The 21,470-nt window shown below is 40.2% G+C and overlaps 1 protein-coding gene across 1 annotated transcript; it reads right to left on the minus strand.

The window, feature by feature from the left end:
* Positions 1-3,611: 3,611 nt before the first annotated feature.
* Positions 3,612-20,726, minus strand: prpf8 (pre-mRNA processing factor 8). Its single transcript, XM_088345239.1, has 43 exons — positions 20,581-20,726; positions 19,978-20,100; positions 19,731-19,899; positions 17,607-17,771; positions 17,247-17,465; positions 16,953-17,165; positions 16,720-16,845; positions 16,537-16,642; positions 16,051-16,241; positions 15,858-15,977; positions 15,564-15,753; positions 15,345-15,464; positions 15,121-15,255; positions 14,867-14,996; positions 14,427-14,623; positions 14,106-14,312; positions 13,683-13,846; positions 13,486-13,612; positions 13,097-13,289; positions 12,798-12,985; positions 12,447-12,685; positions 12,134-12,280; positions 11,832-12,042; positions 11,547-11,663; positions 11,212-11,459; positions 10,956-11,135; positions 10,562-10,697; positions 10,241-10,410; positions 10,028-10,157; positions 8,399-8,545; positions 8,140-8,300; positions 7,857-8,048; positions 7,519-7,756; positions 7,278-7,406; positions 6,935-7,048; positions 6,661-6,834; positions 6,341-6,534; positions 6,015-6,254; positions 5,721-5,862; positions 5,497-5,637; positions 4,609-4,748; positions 4,284-4,486; positions 3,612-4,160 (listed from the first exon to the last, which is right to left on the minus strand). Exons 2-43 carry the CDS (start codon positions 20,087-20,089, stop codon positions 4,006-4,008), a joined length of 7,020 nt encoding a protein of 2,339 aa, XP_088201365.1. The 5' UTR covers positions 20,090-20,100; positions 20,581-20,726; the 3' UTR covers positions 3,612-4,005.
* Positions 20,727-21,470: the final 744 nt, after the last annotated feature.

The raw sequence follows: 21,470 nt of genomic DNA on the forward strand, positions 1-21,470 counted from the left end.
AAGAACTGGGCCAACAACATCAGTGGACAAAGCTGTCCAGAGTTGCATCCTCAGTGGTGCCCCGGGCGACCCCATTACTTCACCGTGATCCCTATCTAAAAACTGTATTTAAAGGAAGAAAGAGTTGAGTATGAAAACAATTTTTAAGGTTTGGATTGACAAGACAAACTGATTAAACCTGTGGTTATGGATGTTGCATACCTGTCAACCAGTACGTTTTTTTGCCGTACAAAGTTCATTTATTATGCATTTTAAGACGTGTACAACGTACAAGAAAATCTGTACGGAAAAACGCAAATTTGCCAATCATGGGTACCATCCGGTATACACTGACTATCAAGAAACGGCAAATTAATCAAGTCAAACGAGTTCGCCGCGGTAGCCTCTATCTCAGTATAATTTTTTCCGTCTCTTTTTAGAGAACCGGCTTTTTCGGCTCAACACATTAAAGAGAGCCGGCTCTCAAACGGCTCACTTGCTTTGATTCAGATTCAGATTCAGATCTACTTTATTGTCATTCTAGTACACGTGTATACAGAACGAAATGTCGATACATCTGACCCGCACAGTTTCCTCGAATGTACAGATATAAGTAAAAGTTGTATTGTATTATGGCTACGTATAGTATTTTACCATACCATAGTGCCGATAGTGCAAGAGGAGTAGCTAGCTTTGATGCATTATATTACGAATTATTATGTTGTATAAAAAAGTTAAGAAAAAAAGGAAGTATAAAAGGAGAAAATGAAAAAAGACAGGTTTGTGGTTATCCCTTTAATCAGTATATTACCAACAATAATTCACTGCAGAAATTGAATGAATAATTTGAATAAGAAAATGTATTATTCTTCTTAATTATATTTGCATGTATTTTTTCCTTCTACAGTGAACGTCCAAGCTACTCAATTTTTGAACTTTTTTTATGATAAACCTCATCCATGTCGAGCAACTCAGGAACTCACAATAAAATGTTAATTAACAATATATTTGATACGAAACACATGTACAATATATCATGTTAAACTACATAAACACATTTGAAAAAAAAAATATGGTCTAAGATTATTTGGTATTTTGTAAGGGAAAGTACAACATTTTGTAAGGGCATGGAGCCGTGGAGGTTGAAAAGTATGAATGTGCTTCACACTTACCCATTCACACACACTCACACACCAATAGGCCATGCAAGGCGCCTTTTGGAGGCATTAGGAAGAACTGGGCCAACAACATCAAGGAATGGGGCCATCATCAGTGGAGAAAGCTGTTAAGTGTTGCATCGCCAGTGGCGCCCAAGGTGGTCAAAGTATTACCTAACTGTGATTCCTATCTAAAAAATCTCTAGTTTTTAGTTAAAGGAAGAAAGAGTTGACTATAAAAATATTTTTAAGGGTAGGATTGACAAGACAAAAATTGTTTTAATTTGTAATGGATTGTAATGCATGCTTATAGTGTGCTATAATAGCCTTATTGTAATGCCTGTTTTTTGGACGTAATTGTTCACTGATTGCTGTAACCAGGGCACCATTGTAACCCAGACCCCGGTTTTATTGGATTTCCCCGTGTAAACCACTCCACTTATTAGTCATGAGAAAGTGAAAAATGAGTCATGTTAGTTGTGTTGAAATTCTAATTTGTTGACTGTAAAAGTTTTGGAAATATTGTACTGTAACATATTTTTTGTTTCCTTTTGCATTATCGAAATTTTCTTACGCCATTTCTCAAGCTTTTACGGCAAATTTATTCCGGCCTCAAATATCGGTTATCGGCCAACTCTTAATACTAATAATCGGCCCTGAAACATTCATATTGGTCGACCCTTAATAAATATGCAGTGACACATTTCAATATCACAGTACAAGAGTACTTAACGTTTACTTTTGACTCATGTCATGTACTTTATCCAAAGAACAGTTGTGGAATTTAAGTTTTGTCATCGCGGCTATTTTCTATTGTACTTAAAAGGAAGGAAGTTGAACTAAATCCAAGCTCATTTAAGATGAAAATCTGGCTACATTGTGCAATGTGCACCCATCAACTCTTGATAACTTGACCTGCAGAGACTGAAATATTCAATCTACAAATGTACTGTTTGTATTTACATGTATTTGCATTTAAGTAAAATCATTCTCTCGATGTGGTTGAGTGGTTAGTGTGTCCGAGGCACAGTTCTGAGGTCATGAGATCGAACCTTCCTGTGCAGTTTGCATGTTCTCCCCATGCTTGCATCGGTTTCATCCGGTTTTCTCCCCCATTCCAAAAACATAAATGGCAGGTTAATTGGCCGGTCCAAATTGTCCCTAGGTGTGAATGAGCGAGTGAGTTGTTTGTCCCTGTGTGCCCTGCGACTGGCTGGCAACCAGTTAAGGATGTCCCCTGCCCACTGCCCGAAGATGGCTGGGATGGCCTCCAGCACCGTCATGACCCTATTGAGGATAAGCGGTGCAGATAATAGAAGATACTGGATCAAGATTATGTAATAGAGGTCGAATTCCCCAAAGGACATCCAGTAGTCAACAGTATGTCTGATCAGATGAATGCAATTCATAGATCCGACAGAAAGCACTAAGCCGCGCCCACCATAATTACGGTATCCATGTATCACAAAAGCAAATACGGCAGCTGAATCCGCAGTGACTCATTAGTAGCTATTCTGATAGCAGAGTCCTATCCATTGCATTATGGTGTCCAAAGACGCTAACCGTGTTATGGTGGATGCAAAATGTTGGCGATCTATGAAGTCAGAAGCCCCATACCAACAACAGAGATTAAGATTTGTGAGGGATAATGTTGTAGAGGATATACAATGAGTGATCCAGTATATCAAATTCATTAAATAAGTGGTGTAATTTCAATTTGTTCCTAGTTTCCAGAAAGGAACGTATGGAAATTACATCACGGGTTTTATTAATTTGATATACTGGATCATAAACTGCATAACCCGTTAATCCCATAATTCACAAGTTTTACTTTAATTACGAAACGCCATCATCGCTTGTGTCATATGCCAACGAGGGCACAGTGATACTCAATGAGAGTGCAAGTAAAGCGGTCGCAGTAACTTACAAACTTAAATTGGTAACCGTGATATGTATGATTACTACAAAACACATACAATAAAGTTAAGTTAATTTTAAAAAAAATAGAAATTATTGTACAAATTAAATACTGGGATCTACTGCATATGCCGATCTACAAGGTATCAGATGGCCAGAAGCTCACGGTTCCATATTCTCACCGACCCAACAATAACTTTGTTTCGGTTCCCATCAATCCTCCGCACGTGGAGTTAATCATGCGGTCGCCGGCATGCTTTTATCCATCTCAAACATTTCTCCAAATTAGGTGTCTGAGGAAAAGGGAAGAACCACACCCTTACCAATCGTTCCAGATACTTTTTGATCAAGTGCCCCAGACACATCATCGAACCATTTTGAAACAAAACAGTATGAGCGTGTGGATCACACGTGCATCGTTTAACATACAAAGACATCCGACCGAAATTAGCAGCCACAGGCTGTTGTCTGCCTCACGTCGTGATTGGCTGAGAACAAGTGCTTTCGGATCTATGAATTGAGTGTATTAAAGTGGAGCAAAAAAGGTAACTGGAAATGTTTATTATAAAAACGTCATTTTTATTCTGAACCATCCAGCATCACAAAAAGGTAAACAAATTAAAATGCCTGAAAAAAAAATCAATATTTTACTTCTCACTTAGCAAAAACAAGTACGTCTTCCTTGGATACAAATGTGGACCTTTTACACTGACGTCCTGTGTATACAAAGGACAAAAGAACATTTGATATAGCGGACCTTCTCTTAAAAACACCGCATGATGACAGAAACTACAGAAGCCTGGAACATGGAAACAAACTGAGGGATACTATAAAGGAATAACACAAGTAGGTGTCTAATTTTTACTTTAAAAATGTCTGAACAAGTACACGTGTTTAGAAGAAATTTTACAAGTAATTCTTACAGTAACGCCCAACGACTGAGTCTTTCTGCTCAACCATACATATCTTCACGATCGGCATTGTAAATTTCCCCCTCCTGTAGTGAGGCAAAGTTTAGGAAGTGCGATGGTCTATGGACTTCGTGGTAGAACTCCTTGGGGTTGGCCAACTGCAGGTCGTATTTCATATTAGGGTCATGACGTACACCTGAATATAGGGGGGAAAAAGGCACCGGATAAGCATTTTATTTCTAAATGCCGAATACAAATGTGATCCTGGCAAGAGACACCTCAACCATGAAGTACAGTAAAAAAAAAAGAAGGTACGGACCCATAAAATTGTAGTTCCAGGAAACTTGACCAGGTACCATGAAGAAACCGAGGAAGCGGTCAGACAGGAGCATCTGGACCCTCTCGTAATGGGACGGCAGGTAACCTTTCGGGTTGTTGCCCTTGTCTGTGTTCTGACGGCCCCACTCGTAACCGCTGGGGGTCAGCTTGTAGGCGGTCAGTGTGCAGGAGCCTGGTGTGAAGCTGGAAATCAAACAATACTCATTAATCAGTTGGAGAAACGATGGAATCACACCCTTTAACCTCAAAGAAACCTCAGAGCAGAATTCTTTCTTTGAAGTCTTAATTCTTGATAAAAAGCTCACCTGCATGTTATTATAATCGTCTTTTCTCCATCCCAAGAGGGATTGTCTGCCATGACCTTTGCATGAGTTGTGACATCCTGGGGAGACAGCTGTGGCGACTCATTGGGCTGTGTGTGGATCCAACCCAGTGGCTCCATTTCCTATGGAAAAAAATGCCAGTATAAACTATGAGAAAAAAAACTGCGACTTAAGTCTGTAAAATTTTGCACTTCAAATATTTCTGACATTGTTTACATTACCTCCAGATTCAAAAGGGGCCCTCGCTTGGAAGTTTGCGTTCCCCCCCTGTATTTTATTAAATATTTCATTCCTGCAGTCCAAATTATTAAAATTGGATGATTTAGTAAAATGTTTCACTGCACAACTGCTATTTAAGGTCAACAAAAACATTGTGCCAAAAAATATCCATAAATTATTCATTCGGAAAGAGGGAAATTACAAATTCATAATCCCAAAGGTGAGAACAACCAGGAAAAGTGTGTGTGTGTCTGTGTGAGGAGTCAAACTTTGGAACAATTTACAAGACGAGATCAAACAATGTCCAACTATTCACTTGTTCAAATTTAAATACAAAAAAAAACATTACTGGAAGAAAATGGGGTATGAGTGATACGAGAGATTGGAAATAGTGCGTCTAGAACTATGGCTAACTTTGTTGTTATTGTTGCTATTGTTATATCATAACTGTTATTAATATTATTACTATTGTTTTTATTATCATTGGTGTATCTTATAGGGAAGATGAAGGGGTAGGGAATATAAGCATCTGCTTCTTACTACCCCTTTTCGAACATATTATGTAACATTATTTTGTTGTTAAGTTATTGTTTTTGATCCGTTTTTATTTTATTGTTCAAAATAAAAGTTTTCATTAATTTTTAATCTTACTTTGAGATATTCGTGTCCCGGCAGCTGGTTGGGCAGGTGGACAGTCTGGTGGGTGCCCCATTGAGGCACCATGACGATACAACGGATCTCCTTCACTTGAGGGTTATCTGGTGGACTAGTGCCGTACAGATAACCTGCAATCTGGAGCAGTAAAGAATGTTAACAAGAATTCAAAGTCAATCATTTACATTTTTTTTGTTCAACTTTCAATCACTGGGACATACCTGTGCACGCAAATCTGAAATACAAATGAACTTCTTGAGAACGTTCTTGGGCAGGATGTAGGTGTAGCCTGTCTCCTTGATGTCATCGGATGACACGTAAATGTGGTTGGTGCGGAGGTGGAGGTTGGCAGCTGAAATGGCTCTGGTAGGGCAAGTACAATTATTAAACTTTCCAATACAAAAACCGCCAAGATGAGACAAGTCATGTCTAAAAGTAACCACCACTTTTGAGGGAAAGTATTTTTTCTACTTACAATAATCATAAATATATAAATTATTCAATCCCCTACATACCTGACTCTCCATTCTGTCTTGGAGGAGAAAGTCTGCGTCTCATAGTTTGATGTGGTGGATGTGATGATCTCATCACCGTGTTTGTTGACGGTGCGAGTCTGCGTGGCAGTGAGCTGCGATTGCTCTTTGGTCTGCTTCTCGATCTCAGCGATCTGCTGGCGTTGCTGCGAGGGAGCAGAGATCTCCATACCCAGGATGATGTCTCGAATCTCAGATTGGGTCAGTGACGCTACGTTCACACTGGATATAGAGGAGGGGACATGTGTTGGGTGATTACTTCCTTCAACAACAAAATGCACTTGGTTAAAGCACCACATGACACCTACTTGTTCTTTTTGCCGTAGTCAGCCAGAATGAGGTCTTTAAGTTGCACCTCCACCTTGATCCACTCCTCATCTGTGAGAGTAGGCCAAATGTGATGAGGTTCAGTGATGGTGGTCTTATCGGGTTTGAGGATCACTTTGGCACGGTCGTTGTTGACGTGGAGTGCTCGTAAGATCAGGATGAGTCGAGAGAATGCCTAGAGAGGAAACAAATGACACAAAAACTTCTTACACAGAAAAATAAGTAATCACTTTGTTTCAAATTATGTCATGAGAGTAAAAGAATCGGGAGGGGAAACAAATCTATACAGCTGAAAACTCACTGTGTACGATGAAATTGTCTTAAGCCAATCATCGTAAAGATTGAACAGCACCATCTGAGGCTCTGTGGCTTTGAGAATGAGGTCACCAAACTTCTCTACCTTCAGGCATGCCTGGAAAGGCAGCTGTAACTCAGACCCCTTGATCACAATGTTGGGGAAGTCAAGCAAGTGAACCTAAGAAAAGAGAAGGATGCCGTAAGAAAGACATTCAGGTGCCAAGAATGGGCGAGATTGAAATCATAAATCAAAGGCAATGCACAGGTGGTAATGTTACCTCAAGAGGGTCCAGCATACCCTTCCTTGTCACAATGATCTGCTTCGGTTGCTCCTCCACGGGGAGGGAGCGGATCAAAGCAGCAACTTCTTCAGCTGTCTTCCATTTAGCAAGCTACAAGAAAGCTATACAATTAGTGGATTGCAGTAGCTAGAATTTAATGTTAAACTTTAATCTTAGGACACATTACATAGTTATTCCCTCACTAAAAAGAATGGTCGACTGCAATTTAAAAATAAGCAGCCAATAGCGACTTTGTGTTAATTGCTCCCCGGGACAAGAGAAACACAACGGCTGAGATTAATTAGAAACAGACATTTGCAATCCAAGGTAAATGCCTTACCTGTCCCAGACGTTTTTGTCCAGCCCACACAGAAGTGTGAATGATCTTGAGGAAGAGCTGTCCAGTCCTGGGGTTGAAGATGAAGATAGCCCCATTGATGGGTTTTGTGGTCAAGTTACCTTCAAAAGTCTGGTGAAGGATGCAAAACACATCAGAGTATTAAGCGTGAAACATAGAAACAACTGATAAAAAATGACTTTGAGACTTATCGTTAACGCAAGGAGTTTGATTCTGTACACACCTTATGGATGGTGACTCTGTAGACGTTGGTGTCATCCACAAACCAAATGATTTGGTTTGAGAAGAGCTCACCATAGTTCTGTGAGGACAGATAGGGCTCAGTGGGCTCTGAAGAGTAGAGCTGGAGACCCTTGCGAATGCGCTCCCTCAGCACATATAGGGCAGGGTTAGCCTTCATAATCTTGGCCATGGCCTGCTGGATCAAAGGCTTGCTGCCCGGGAACCAGTTTCCATAGCCACTGCATAGAACACAAAATGCAGAATTTGATGAGGTTCAAATAGTGAGGTTTATCAACTCTTGGCATGAAAGATTAATTTACAGGTGGTTCTAACACTAACCTGTGGAGATTGTAAGCCAAGTCAATGGCAATAAGCACCCCAGTGGGGGACGGGTAGATACTCATGTTGTCCGTGGTGTAGTCCAAGAACTTGGCCCTGGCGTAGCGCTCAATGTCATGTGAGTCATAGTCACCCCAACGCAGCTGAATGTCGATCCAGTATTTTTGTGTGGTGGTGCTGTCCATCACATCCCTAAAAGAAAGGCAACCGAAATGTATTCAACAGTCACTAATTTTGCACATATCAAACCGAACATATATCCCAGGGGTATTTTATGTCATACTTTGAATCTGCAAGCAATGATGGTCGAGAGACATTCCACTTGTAGGATGCAAAAAGAAGGATGTCGGCACAGGAGGAATTCATCTTGTATGACTTCCTGGGGTGGATGGTCTCCTTCTGCACAGTTTCGATCTCAAGAGCATCAAGCTCCTGGTCAAATACCTAAGAACCCAAAGTGTGTTGTTAACTGTACAAGATCATAATAAGGTACTGTTTATTTTCTGTAAGGTAAATTATGTTAAAATTGAAGCATAACAAACCTGACAGAGATCCATGACAACGCTCTCATGAATCTTCTGCCACAAGTGAGCTCTGAAGATCTGAATGAGCGAGATCTTCAGAGTGGGAATCTTTCCGTGCATAAAGATTCCAGTCAAGTCGAGCTGCACCTGGAAACCCACATAGACCTACACACAACAAAGAGGACAAAAGTATTACCGTAATATTCGGACTACAAGCTGCAACTCTTTCCCTAAGCTTTCAACCCTGCGGCTAATTAATGCGTTCTCTAATGGCCTTCAGGGGCGCCCGATAAGAGTGAGACACGTAGAATATATGTGTGTCGAGGAAGACGCAAGTTAAATGTAACTTAGCGGTTTATGCATCAATAAAACTAGCATGAACGGACCCTCATCAAGGAAAAGTTATCAAAAGGGGAGCGCTAACTACCATATTGTGAATAATTTTACGGATTTGTATACTGAAATAATCTAACGAAACGGAAGAATGACAAGAAGCAACGTCCAAGGAAGCAGAAAGGTTTTCGGTGGATTCCTATTCATCTGTCAGCATTATAGTGCGTTTTGGAATATTTCTTTACAGTTTTATTCTATGGATTGTCCTTGATGTAACAAAGCCATTTACACAGACTAAATTACCCCCGGCTTTATAGTTTTCGGGTCTGATCATAATGTTTATTTCAGGAGTATCGTTTGAAATGGCCCTCATATCTTGAATCCCACAAGTTTAAGCTTTCCTATGTCATGTGAAATGACATATTTCAGTGATTAGTGACATCATACTGACTCATATTCGCTTATCAAAAGGCCAACAGCCAACCGGCGGAACATTAAGGGGTTAAGTGCTGTATATTATAACTCTGTGTACCGTCTTTCTTCTTAAATATCTCATGTTTCAATGTGGGCACATGCGCCCTAGTTAGGTGCAGCTTGTGTATGTACAAAATATTTTTTTCTTTAAAAATGCCCTGGATAGGGCTTATTATCTTTTTACTTTTATTTTACTTTTTGGGGTAGATCTGTTAATATTCTTATTTATATTTCATGTATTTTGCATGGATCCTGCAATAATTTGACGCATAATGTTTTTTTATTGATAATATATCGTAAAAAATAAATTTAAAAAATGTGGAGACGCTTGGAAGCCGAGCCAAAAGAGCCGGTTTTCTAAATAGTGCCGTTCTCTTGGCTGTGACCAGGAGGGGGCGCAGACGCTTCATAGGCGTGCCGGTGTCTTTTTCAAGCACTTGAAAAAAAAAAGCTCATTTATTGTCTATAGTCAGACTGCCAAGAAACATGGCTATGGCAACAATTTCAAGTATTTTCAAGCATGTTACCCAAAATTAAACTATTTTCCTGACTCTGAAAATTCAACATTTAAATTCAAACATTTAAGGAATTCAAGCACCAGTACGAACCCAGAATCTTTTTAGGTATCCGCAACACACCAGGTAGGCTTAAACGCGACATATATAATAATGCTGAAAAAAAATTGCGAAATGAGGGGGAAAGAACTTTTTCCTTCACAAAATATGGACATAACTTCTAAACTAATTTGTTCTCTAGTCTGGAAAATGTTGCATCATAAAAAAAAAATTAAAAAAAAAAAAAAAAAAAAAAAAAAAAATCGCAGTTTGTGGTTGGACTTACATTAGCTCTGTTTATTGTGGGTGACCACCAAAGAGTGAAGCGACGGTTGGGGATTTGGTTTAGACCAGATCTCTGAGCATTTGTCAGCTTCTTCCATTTCATGGATTCTTCAAATCCACTGGCCTTCTCCCTAGATGCCAGAAACAAAATGGATGCAGATGTAACAACATTGATAAAAATGGATTAATAAAAAGATTAGTCCTAATTTCTCACCAGAAGAGACCTTCCCAGGTGGGGAAGTAAGTGCCTTTGAAGAGCGTGTGTTCCAGGATGCCCTCTACACCACCTAATGCCTGGATCATATCTGTGCGGTAGTTGTTCAGGTTCCACAACTTACCATCATGCCTTTGGTGAGTCCACCAAAATGGATTTTGCTTTAACACCTGAAATCCACACAAAGTAATACGGAATTAAACCTACATTTGTGGACTACTTTGATCATGAGTATTTCTTAAGTCATTAGATGCTTTGGTTGACAAGAAATTAATTCAATGTTTACATTCAAATTAATTTTAGTCACACAATGCTCTGTACCTGGTATTGCTTAAAATCTGTCCTGACTCTCCAGCCTTTGTCGTATGCCAATGTGTGTCTGTCCTTTTGGAAAAGGGTGTTGATGCGCGGGATTCCTCTATCCCACGAGTCCTCCAAATCTTCCAAAGTCAGTCGCCTGGGAGACGGACACAAAAGAGCATTTGTTTCAGTTGGAATTCTAGCTCTCTTTTTGCATTGTTAATGACAACTACAAAATGTTTGGGCTGAGAAGGCCACAATTCATCCCACATTTATTTAACATAATGTGAAATTGATCTATCAACAAATCAGGGGCTTAAAATCATGACAAATGTGAATAATGCCCAACCAATTAAAAGATCATCCTTATTCTGGTGATAAAGATTAAAAATCAATAGCCTACAAGAGGACATACCTGTTCTGTGCAATGGCCTCTTGCCTCTTGAGGGCATACTCGGCCCACACTCTCTGTGAGTCGATAAACTCACTTTCCCATGGTTGAATGTATCGGTACAAATTTGGAATGAGCTGGTCCTCTTCATGACTCATTCCAGACCTGAAGTGGGTGATTCCCACGTCTGTTTGCTTGGACCAACTGGCAAAATAGAAAGGTTTCAGCTAAACTCAAAAGTACTTTAAGGGTCAAATTATTTTTTTGCATCCAGACTTACCGCAGATCAGACTGCGGAATGAGCACATGACCCATGGACAACATGCCTAAGCCGCCCAACTCTTTTGGGGTGTAGAAAACAACAGGAGGGAAACGGCTAGGCATTTTAGAGTTCAGCCCGATCTTGATACGGGTCTGAATCTTGTTCTCACACTTGACCAACAGATCCAGCAGCTCCTGAGTGTTGACTACTGCTTCACGGAAGTATGTCATCAGGCCAATAAGGGCAGTGTTCCACTTGTTTACGATCTAGACAAAAAACAAAAAACCTTTGAATACACATTCTAGTTTGATAAATACAAAGTTTAGTGTTCAACTTATGGTTTATCTGTTTACCTTTGTGAATGTAGTTGAGCCTGAGGCCATCAGGATCTGTCTCACTCTGTTGTGGAAACGCTGCATTGATTCATCATCCACACGCAGGAAACATTGAGCGGTCCTTTCTTTGGTTACCTATGAATGTATAATTTAGACAAAGTGACCACCTGATGGAGTAATGAAATGTGCAAAGCGATTCAACCCATTAAAAAATTGATTGAGCAAATGTAACTCATATTTCATACTGAGATATAAGAGCATTAAACTCTGCTATAAATCCATGACATATTATGATGTTTGTACCTCATTCTGCAAATTCCAGACACCATCCTTATGGGTGAACTCCTCGTAACTTGTTCGACATTTGGGCAAGATGCGGCACTCAAAACCACACATGTTAAAAAGCAAGTTGGGGTTGTCTTTGCTGTAGACCGACACAAAGCTGTTCTCCCACTGAACTGTAGTGACGGATCTTGGCAGGCGGTTCTTGATGTCCCAGAATACGGCACGGCCACTAAAAAATACACAATAAGTACACTTAAGACATTTGTCAGACTTATTTAGACCACTGGAATCTTATGGAAAAAGGGGGGACAAGTACTTACAGATTCACATCGTGCTTCATCAGTCTCATACGGGCATCACGTGGCCAGCACTTTTTGTTGTTGTAGCCCACAATGTTCTCATTGTTGGGGTCAGGGTGCTCTGTGAGATACCTCTGAATGAGATCCCTCGCCTCATCAGCAGAAAACCTGTTAATGACATTTGAAATCTCAATTAACCAACCCAAATTAAAATACCTTATTGGAAAATATTAGACAAAATAAGTCCTATAAGTTACTTTTGTCGATCATATATGTACTGTAGTTTTTTTCATATTTCCAAACATGCACAAAAGAAAGGTAAAGTGGATCTAACCTGAAAAAGATGTGAATGCGGTCAATGTAGCGGCAGTACAGCCTGATTGGGTGGGCACTTTCGGTCGCGGTATCTTGGAAACTGAGGAAATCGTTGGGCATTTGGGGAGGACCCGCCATTTCGCTGGCACGATGCAAGCCAAGCACCAGCAAATCCATTACCAGGCCGTAATATTGTACGATGAACGAGGCAAACTGGAGTCCTCGAATGATACCGTAGGAGTTTGTGTGGTTCATGTCCTAAAAAAAATACAGGGAAAAAACAAAATCAAGACTCAGTTTGTTGTGTGTCCCACCACCCAAAAAACACCCACAAAATTACGGAAAAAAGTTGAAAACTATAAGTGTTTACCTTGTAGTTGATGACAACGTTGTTCTTGGCTGTCATATAATCAGCAATGTTATGGTCAACAATCAGACGTAGCAGCCTATTAAGCAATGTCAAATCGATTTTCTCATACATCTTTTCATAGCGTGATTCAAGCATCACATTGCACTCTCCTTCTGCAGTTTCCCAAACATCCCCCAAGTTGTTAATGCCTGCAAAGACCAAGTTAACAATTTATATTTTTGTATAGCTGAAAGGTTATGAAATATATTCTGTATACCATGTGAAAACTACACTGTAAATTGACTTTGTGTTATTTTAACCTTGGCACCACTTGTAGACAAGCAGTGGTGGTGGTTCAGTGTCAGCTGGTTTGATCCAGGGTGGGAAGAGTCGCCTCTTGTCTGCCTCATACCAAAGATATTGATCAAGGTAGGCATCAGTGATCTTCTCCAAGGGTTCCACATCATATACTGGAACCAGGTGGCTGTACAGGTCCATGAACTCGATACCCACCTATAAAATAAAGAACGCTGAGTATGATCGAGTGGCAGTTGATAAAACACCTATGATCACAAATCAAAAGACTAATGTGTGATTTTTATTCAAAACCTGTTTGGTTTTTCAATGTAAATGGATATATAAACACAATGTGAACCATGCCTGGGGAAAAGGGTTAAACATTTGTTTTGAAGTTCAAATCTATGCTGACCTCTTTGAAGGCTCTCTGTGTGAGCAAGTGACGCTTGATCCTAGACAGAGCCTCGTGAGGGTTGTCATAAGCCTGCTCGATCAACCCCAGTTCTTCCCTCTGAGACTGATTCAAGCGAGATTTCACACTAAAACACACACAACATAGACATCAGTGAGGCAACTTTCACTTTCATAAGCTGTTGAATCAGTGTCTACCTGTAAGCTTCTTTCAGCCTTTCCAGAGCCAGGATTAGCAGCTTGGTGTCATGTTTGTACGACAGTGGAGGGAAGGGGATGGGTGAGAAACGTCGACTTTCCAGCCAATGAACAGTTGTGGTGTAAATGGCTACTGCTTCTTCAGCTGTGATGTAGGGACCGTCCTGAAAATAAATCATTACTACTTAAACATATGCAAGTTAAACAGATAGTATCTGTTGAACAACCTTGAACCAGACATCAGAACAACGAGTTCCCACAATCACTGTCTTAATGGTAACATGTCGACTGCATATGCAGCCAACAAAAGAAAGTCACAATTAATTTTAATCTTCCTCCAATTCTTACGCAGATGCAAGCAGCAAATGCATTTGCGTCTCAGTAGGAGGTGTTCACAGCAGAGAAATATTTTTGGAGCAATACCTTCAAGTAGTTGTGCTGTCTCTCCTGTTCAGCCTTCAAGTACAAACGGGTGAGTCTTCCCAAGTTCTTTTTGCAGACCGTTTTATCTACAGTGGCTCCACGGCGAATTCGCTCACGGTTGTAGTGGGCAGTGTTGGTCCACCAGTCAGCTTTGGCCTTCACGTAGCGAAGGATCATGTTCTCAATGGGTGTTGGCAAACCTGGTACCTGAAGAAATTTATATATTTAGTTTTATATTTATATTGTATACTAGGATTCATGTGGATGGATGCCATGCAATGACTATTTGGCCTTTTTTGAAGTTTCAGAGGTTCCACGCACTTTCCAGGGGATGTTGGCCTTCCAGCATCTCCAAGACTCGCTCAGGTGCTGCAGAATGGTTCTGGCTTTATTCTGTTTGATGCCCTCAGGCATCATGTCCAAGATGTCGTGCATCACTGCAGCACGCAACTCCAGGTCAAAGTGTGACTCCACACGCTGCTTTGTCACAGTCTTGGCCACACCCTTAGAGTGTCGACCTATTTAATAATGAAAAGAAACCTTTCACAAAAAATGACATTTAAAGTGTCCAGAACATCTCCCGCACAAAATAACTGTTGTGTTGAAAAGATCAACTACCTTTGCTTGGTCAGGTAAATCATTACCAGCAATTTTAATGGTGTCATAAAGTATGCGCTATTACAGGGTAACGTAGCATATTTCTTATATATTCGGGAAGTGATGAACACATCAACGTAACAGGTAACAAGAATTTGACTCACCTTCGAATTGCCTGGCCAGAAGATTTCCGAGCCACCTTTCCAACAGTGGCGTTATGCCTCTCATGAAGAAAAGCCACACTCTCCAACCAGGTGCCCAGAAGCCACAACCAGGTCCTTTGCCTACAGGGCCCTTGGTTAACAAACGAATCAGGAATTAAAGGGGACGGAGGGTTTGCTATAAAAGTCATATTACTTGGATATAGAAATGAAATATTTTGAAAAGTGACACATCTTAAAAGTTAAACAAAACTTACTGTATTAAATCTGTAGTAAATAAGATGTTTCAGATCTTTGCACATCCTGATTTGTCTCATCAACTTGTACTTGTAGCGATACATGCCAGTCAGCTGTCCCACATGAGCAAAAATGTACTGCAGACCATCAGACAACTAAAATACAAAGACAGTTCTTCATCAGTTTTACAGAATCTACCAATAAAGCTCAGAATAACATTTGAGTTTTAAATTGCTAGTATGACCTGAAATGCATCCACATTCCCCAGTCTGTACTGTACATGACTGTCCACCACCAGCTTGCTGAGTCGCAACACCTCTCTACAGAGATGGAAAGCGTTTCCAAATCTGGACTTTTTACGTTCCTACATAGCACAAAAACAATATATAACGTTTCAGTTATAACATGCATGCAGTCTTTAAGGAGTACTGGTGCAAAAAGGAAATTATCTTTTTGTATTCACCTTTGTGGTCAATGTCTTGACAGGCTTCAAATTGAAGTTGTAATCCAAATGAAGATAGTTGAGGTTCTTTCGGTGGATCAGCAAATTCAGCATGTTGTACCCCTGCCGACACACCTGCAGACCCACCTCCACCCAGTCGAGTTTGGTTGACTGAAAGAATTTGGTGGCCTTGAAAGAGCGGAAAAGGTACCTACAAGGCAGAAAGCAAATTTTAAAATGCAATTCAAACTGGGGTGGGGGGTATGTTCTATAGAGAAAATCCACCAAAAGACTAAAATATCTACTTAAGCACACCTCTTTTTCTGGGCCTTGGGAGGTCTGTGTTTAAGAGCGTTGAGTACATAGTATTTTAGAAGTTTTTGGTATGAGACACGCACTTTGACGGGCTGTCCTGCTGGGCAGTGCTCACGATACCTGAAAAAGACACAATTTATGAAGGAAATAAAAGACCATTCTACTCCAGGATTGCAAACGTTTTGTTCCTCACCAGTTCTTGATGAGAGGAATATCTATAGCTCTCCTGGTACGGCCCGAACGCAAGTTAAAGGGTCTTGGTGCCCAAAGCAGTGCAATGCCATTTGCTGTGTTGTCAGTGTAGAGAGGGGTTTCCTTCAAGAAGGGCTCCACAAATTCAGGAAGTTCAAATTCCTCATCATCATCAGGAAGTGGTTCTTGACTCTAAAACGAAGTAGCAATTAATATGCGGAGTAAGAAAATAAAATAATGATTTCTAAATCTAAACTACATAATCAAATATAAGAATGATGGCAGGCTAGCTGCAAATGCAGGCAGCAATAAATGAAGGCCACCATTCATTTTAATATTCCTCCAGTTCTTACGCACAGGCAATAGGGTCAGTACAAGTGCGGCTCAGTAAGAGGATATGCAACAACAAAAACTTTTGTTCCTTTTTTAGGGGATTAAAATAATCCAAGTGGATATGAAATAAGGATAAACTTGAAAGCAATTTTACCTTGACTGAATGCCTGTGTGAAATTGGGTTGATCAGTGGATCAAAATAAAATGCAGGCAGATCTGGATCCTCAGTCTTGATGAACACTACATTTGGTGTGTGATACCTGCACACAAAGCGATCAATGGAAAAGTGTTAATTGAAGGAACAATATTCTAACACTACTGAAGTTGAGAAATATACCAGGTAAGGTGGACATGGTGTGGCAAGTTGTTGTACAAGTAGGGGAATGCTATTTTGTACTCTGTCCTGATAGGCTGTCTGATGATGATCTTATTGATGTCATTGAACTCATTCCAGTCCTCATCCCTATTGCCATTAAAAAAAACATTAGGATTTCAACATTACAAAACCAGACACACATTTTACCAACTAAAATATTGGAAATTGTTTCAGTGATGCTTGATAAATCTTACTGGAGGTTAATGTCTCGAACAAGAGGCTCAAATTTTGGTCCACCGGGTATGGCCATGTTTAAAGCCTTGGATGTGAAGAAGGCTTTCAAGTCAAACAGGTAGAAATAGTTGTAATCCACCAAGTCTGTTAGCAGCTGGTTGGCCAAGCGGTAAAGTGTGGACATCATAGGGAGTGAGAACTGCCATCGACGGTAAGTGGTGCCATTCACAAACCTGAAATAAAAACAAAGTGTCCAAATACATTTTCCCTTAAAATCAAAATGAATAAATATAACATTTTGAGAGAACTCTTACTTTGTTGCTTCTTTAAGGGGCTGGTGCTCATAGAGCCACTCTACCACAGGACCATCCTCCTCCGTGTCCAGTTCCATTTGAATGGCCTCCAGTGGTTCCACGTCAAGGATGTTGTCTGCATAATCAAGTGGCGGCTCCTCATCGTCAAATGGTGGAAAACGCATCCTCTTGAAATGACGTCGGTCACGTTTTTCTCGTCGCATCATGATCCACATTGTGCTACACAAGGGCAGGAAAAAGCTCAAATTATCTTTTCAAAAAGTGAGACCAGGAAGCTGGAGGTTTTTTTATGCCGTGACATTGTAATATTTTTTTATTGACAGTAAAAGTGGGACAAAAATATAGAACAACATTACTTACCCCCACTGAGCAATGTAGACTGGCTCAATAACCCAAGGTATTTCATTCACAAATGAAATGGCTCCAGTAATGTGGTAGAGGACAGGTACATCTCTGATCTGTTCCCAAGGCATTGGCATGTTTTCCAGCAGTTTTAGCACTGCATGGGGCATGTACTTGAGGGCACTGTTGGAAGGGAAAAAATGGCTAAGTTTCGCAAACTTTAAACCATTGTACTCAATAGATGATCCAGACATACAAAACCATTATACCTTTATCACTTTATTAAGATGACGACTGGGAGAATAAGTGGCTACCGTATTGTTGTGAATATTAGATTTGTCAAATTGTGCACCATGCCCTCTAGTGCGATGTGCCCTCCCTGTGAGTGTATCTTGTTATCATAAGGCAGACGTAGTGGTGCACACAATTAGAATGTTTAAGAGGAAAGTGTGGACATTTCTTGTACATGAAAGAACGGTTATGTGCAATACATTTGAGTTTTTCTGGGGATCCCTATTGCTGTTGAACTGTGACACGTCTGTAACATGAGTGGAGCCACAGACAATGGACATTTTGCTTTTGGTGGATGGTGTGGCATCAAAAAAAGTGAAAGCCCCAGTGTTGCAAACGTGACAGTACTTTTCCACGGTATGTTTCGCATTGGCTATTTCTGTACATCCGCAGAAAACTTTGAACAACAATGTACGGTCACGGGAATACGCTACACAAACGGTGCCGCCATATTGAATGGAAGCGGTCATAGTAGAGAACACCATGCGAACATAAAGTGTGGGATTGTGTATGAACTGTACAAATATATGAATGATGGCAGACTACCTGCAAATGCAGCCAGAAATAAATGAAGGCCACCATTCATTTTAATATTCCTCCAGTTCTTACGCACAGGCAATAGGGTCAATGCGAGTGCGGCTCAGTAAGAGGACATTCCACAACGAAAACCTCGGGCCCTATTATCAATTGCGCTTTAAGTGAAAGTTAGCCTGCTGGCGAGACAAAGACGCATCTGCATGATGACACCAGTCACTGAAATCTGTCATGCCACATATTATTGAAAGCTTGATCTCAAATATGATGACTATTCCAAAGTGTACTCGTCAAAGAAACCTCATGATCAGTCCTAAACAAGATACCAGTATAACTCACAAAAAAAGTGACGTGTAAAATATTTACACCGGTAATGCAGACAGGATGAAAAAACTGCCCATGGCGTTCCTGCATCGTTTGATAATCCATGTTGTAATCGATCCATTTCTCATCATAATTACCGTTCAAAGTAAAATGACTCGTCAGATCATTAACAATATGGACGTTAAGTCACATTTAAAGTCACATTTATTTGTATAGCCCTTAATTACAAGCTTGTTTACCGTCCCTCATTTAGCCGATGAGGCCGTGTATTAAAAAACAAAAACAAACGACATAACCTACTTCGGCTTCAAAAACCAGTAGTGTACGATTCTAAAGTTGATCCACATTGGTTAGCCATTATGCACAAAAACATACATAATGCAACTCAGGATCCATTTTTCCGCGCGATTAACACACGCAAGTGTGCAGAGTCAGTGATTGACTTCTTGAAAGAGAAGTCAAACATTTACAACTCTTTCACAATGTCTAAAAATTGGCCAGAGTAAAATACACAGTTGCAGAGGGTTTTGATCTGTGCACAGGTCGTCTCTAGGTGGCCACCTTTGGAGACATTTTGAAATACATTTAGAAAAATGTGTAATATACAATGCTGAGTTTTTCAGATTGTGATCAAATTTGACCAGGGACTGGTTACGGCATACTGTTTTCCAGTCAACATGCCCCCAAAAATAAATAATCAGGCAATAATAAAATCCTTCTATTTCTGTGAGTTCCAACTTAGATTAAACAACACTTGGTTTTTTCCTTTGAAAAAAAAAAAAAAAAACTCCTTAATCTCTAAACGGTTTAAGAACATCATTCAATTTACTTTGGGTAAATCTTGGATTGGGATTTTGGGTGAATTTTACAGGATTGTTAAAGGGTTAACTACAGCAATGTAATAAATACTGCACCTTGTGCTCTCGAAACTAGGGTAAAGTACTATTATATAGGGTATCATTTCAGGAAAAAATGTTGCATTTCAACCCTTACCCTAAGTAGACTCTCTTGTCATGACGAAACTTTCTATTGGTCATGTCACCGTGGTCTCTGATGATCTTGCGGACATGTTCAGGAGGCATGTCTTCTTTCTGAGCATCCACAAAACCAAACTTTCTCTTCTCCGAGTAGCGTTTGGCCTGCAACTGCTGCCATTTCCTTGCTGTGTGGTTGGAAGATATTTCACATTACGAAAAATCTAAGTGCCCCAGCTACATGAGTAAATGCAAACACAGCAAACCTTTCTCTTGAAGTTTCTCCTCGGTCATGTAGTCTGGGACTTGTGGTGGAAGAGGGACACCCGGGGGTGGTATCCCTGCAGGGACCCCCCGAAAAGGGAAGGCAACAGCCATGATGCCTCAAACTAGAAAATAAAAGGAGGTATATTTAACACATATGTATTGGATTTTCTTGCAGGCGAGGATGGTAGACATTTAAATTTCCATACAAAGCCGAAATATTCCCCAGAATGTTCAAACTGCATAATCAAATTTGATTATCTGCAAGTGGAAAATACCATGTTCAGAACGTACTTTACTGCGTGGGTAACATGAATTGCAGCATGTTTGCATAAGAGCGGATGCTAGCCTGTTTTGCTAACGTTAGATAACCCAAAGAATGTCAACAACTTAATAAAGGAACGAATTCAATTGGATAATACCATTCGGTATTAAAAGCAAAAGTTCCATAATTCAAATGTCAATGGAATGAATACGAGGTATTTTTACAAGTTTTCAACTCAGCGCAACAATGGCGCTGGTAAGGCCAAACGTGGTAATGGCGGCGAACAAGCTAATGCTACAGTTACGACAAGTGAATTAAATAGAAATGCAACGTCGCTCACCGTGCTACCTTATCCCCCACGATGATTTTCTAACGTGAAAAATAACTCTTTATCCCACGCTTGTTCACCAAAACATGTTTTCTTTGACGCAGTTTATCTCTCGAAAACTGCAACAACGACCAGACGACGTAAGCAGACTCGCTGAATCCACAGCCGCAACTACGTCAGATAGAGCGTGTACGGTCACAGACATGTATGGACTAGATAGGACACGCCCATTTGAGTGGTGTGCCAATGCGTGCTTAAGCTAGTCGGGTCAAATTATTAAGATCTTCCAGTACATGTGGATGGGGCGAAAATTTTAAACAAATGAAAAAAATAATGCCGTCTCATTGTGCTGTCGTTCCATAGAGTCACAGAAAGCTGGATTCATTTTTGGCTTTATTTTTTCATTAATATTGGTGAGAGCTTCCGTAGCTCCAGTTTCTCTTGGTGGCTTACATTGTTTCAATGTTTTATAAAAGTTAGGCTACACCACATTCCCAGATTCACTTCTCTTGATTTACAAGATGGAAGTACAAGAAAAAAATATTGTAAAACGATCCTCTTTCAGGTTTTCTAGAATGGTTTTACAAGTAGCAAGTTACCATACTGTATATGGTTACTTCAGTAGACATAGAAAGATAGAAAACTTCCTTTAACTTTGTGTTTTTCTTTCCTTTTTTCATATCTATATATGTATATTATTACTACATACAAGCGTGTTTTATATTATTTTTAGCCTAAACTGGATAGTCACTTTTTATATACATTTCGCTAGCGGCCTGCCGGCTGAATGGTCTGCGTCACATTTCTGAGGTCATGAGATCAAATCCAGCTGCCAGCCTTTGTGTGTGGAGTTTGCATGTTCTCCCCGTGCCTGTCTGGGTTTCCACCGGGCACTCCAGTTT

This window comes from Urocampus carinirostris, chromosome 10 (assembly GCF_059441175.1).
Source record: "Urocampus carinirostris isolate Australia breed hairy pipefish chromosome 10, RoL_Ucar_1.0, whole genome shotgun sequence".
Classification (NCBI taxonomy): Eukaryota; Metazoa; Chordata; class Actinopteri; order Syngnathiformes; family Syngnathidae; genus Urocampus; species Urocampus carinirostris.

Excerpts from the sequence above, each read along its gene's own strand:
- prpf8 (XM_088345239.1), bottom strand. The coding sequence starts at position 20,089 with ATGGCTGTTGCCTTCCCTTTTCGGGGGGTCCCTGCAGGGATACCACCC. Across the intron at positions 13,847-14,105 it reads GACAGCACAACTACTTGAAG|GACGGTCCCTACATCACAGC; the intron begins GTATTGCTCCAA and ends ATTTATTTTCAG. Across the intron at positions 12,043-12,133 it reads ATGAAGCACGATGTGAATCT|TGGCCGTGCCGTATTCTGGG; the intron begins GTAAGTACTTGT and ends TGTATTTTTTAG.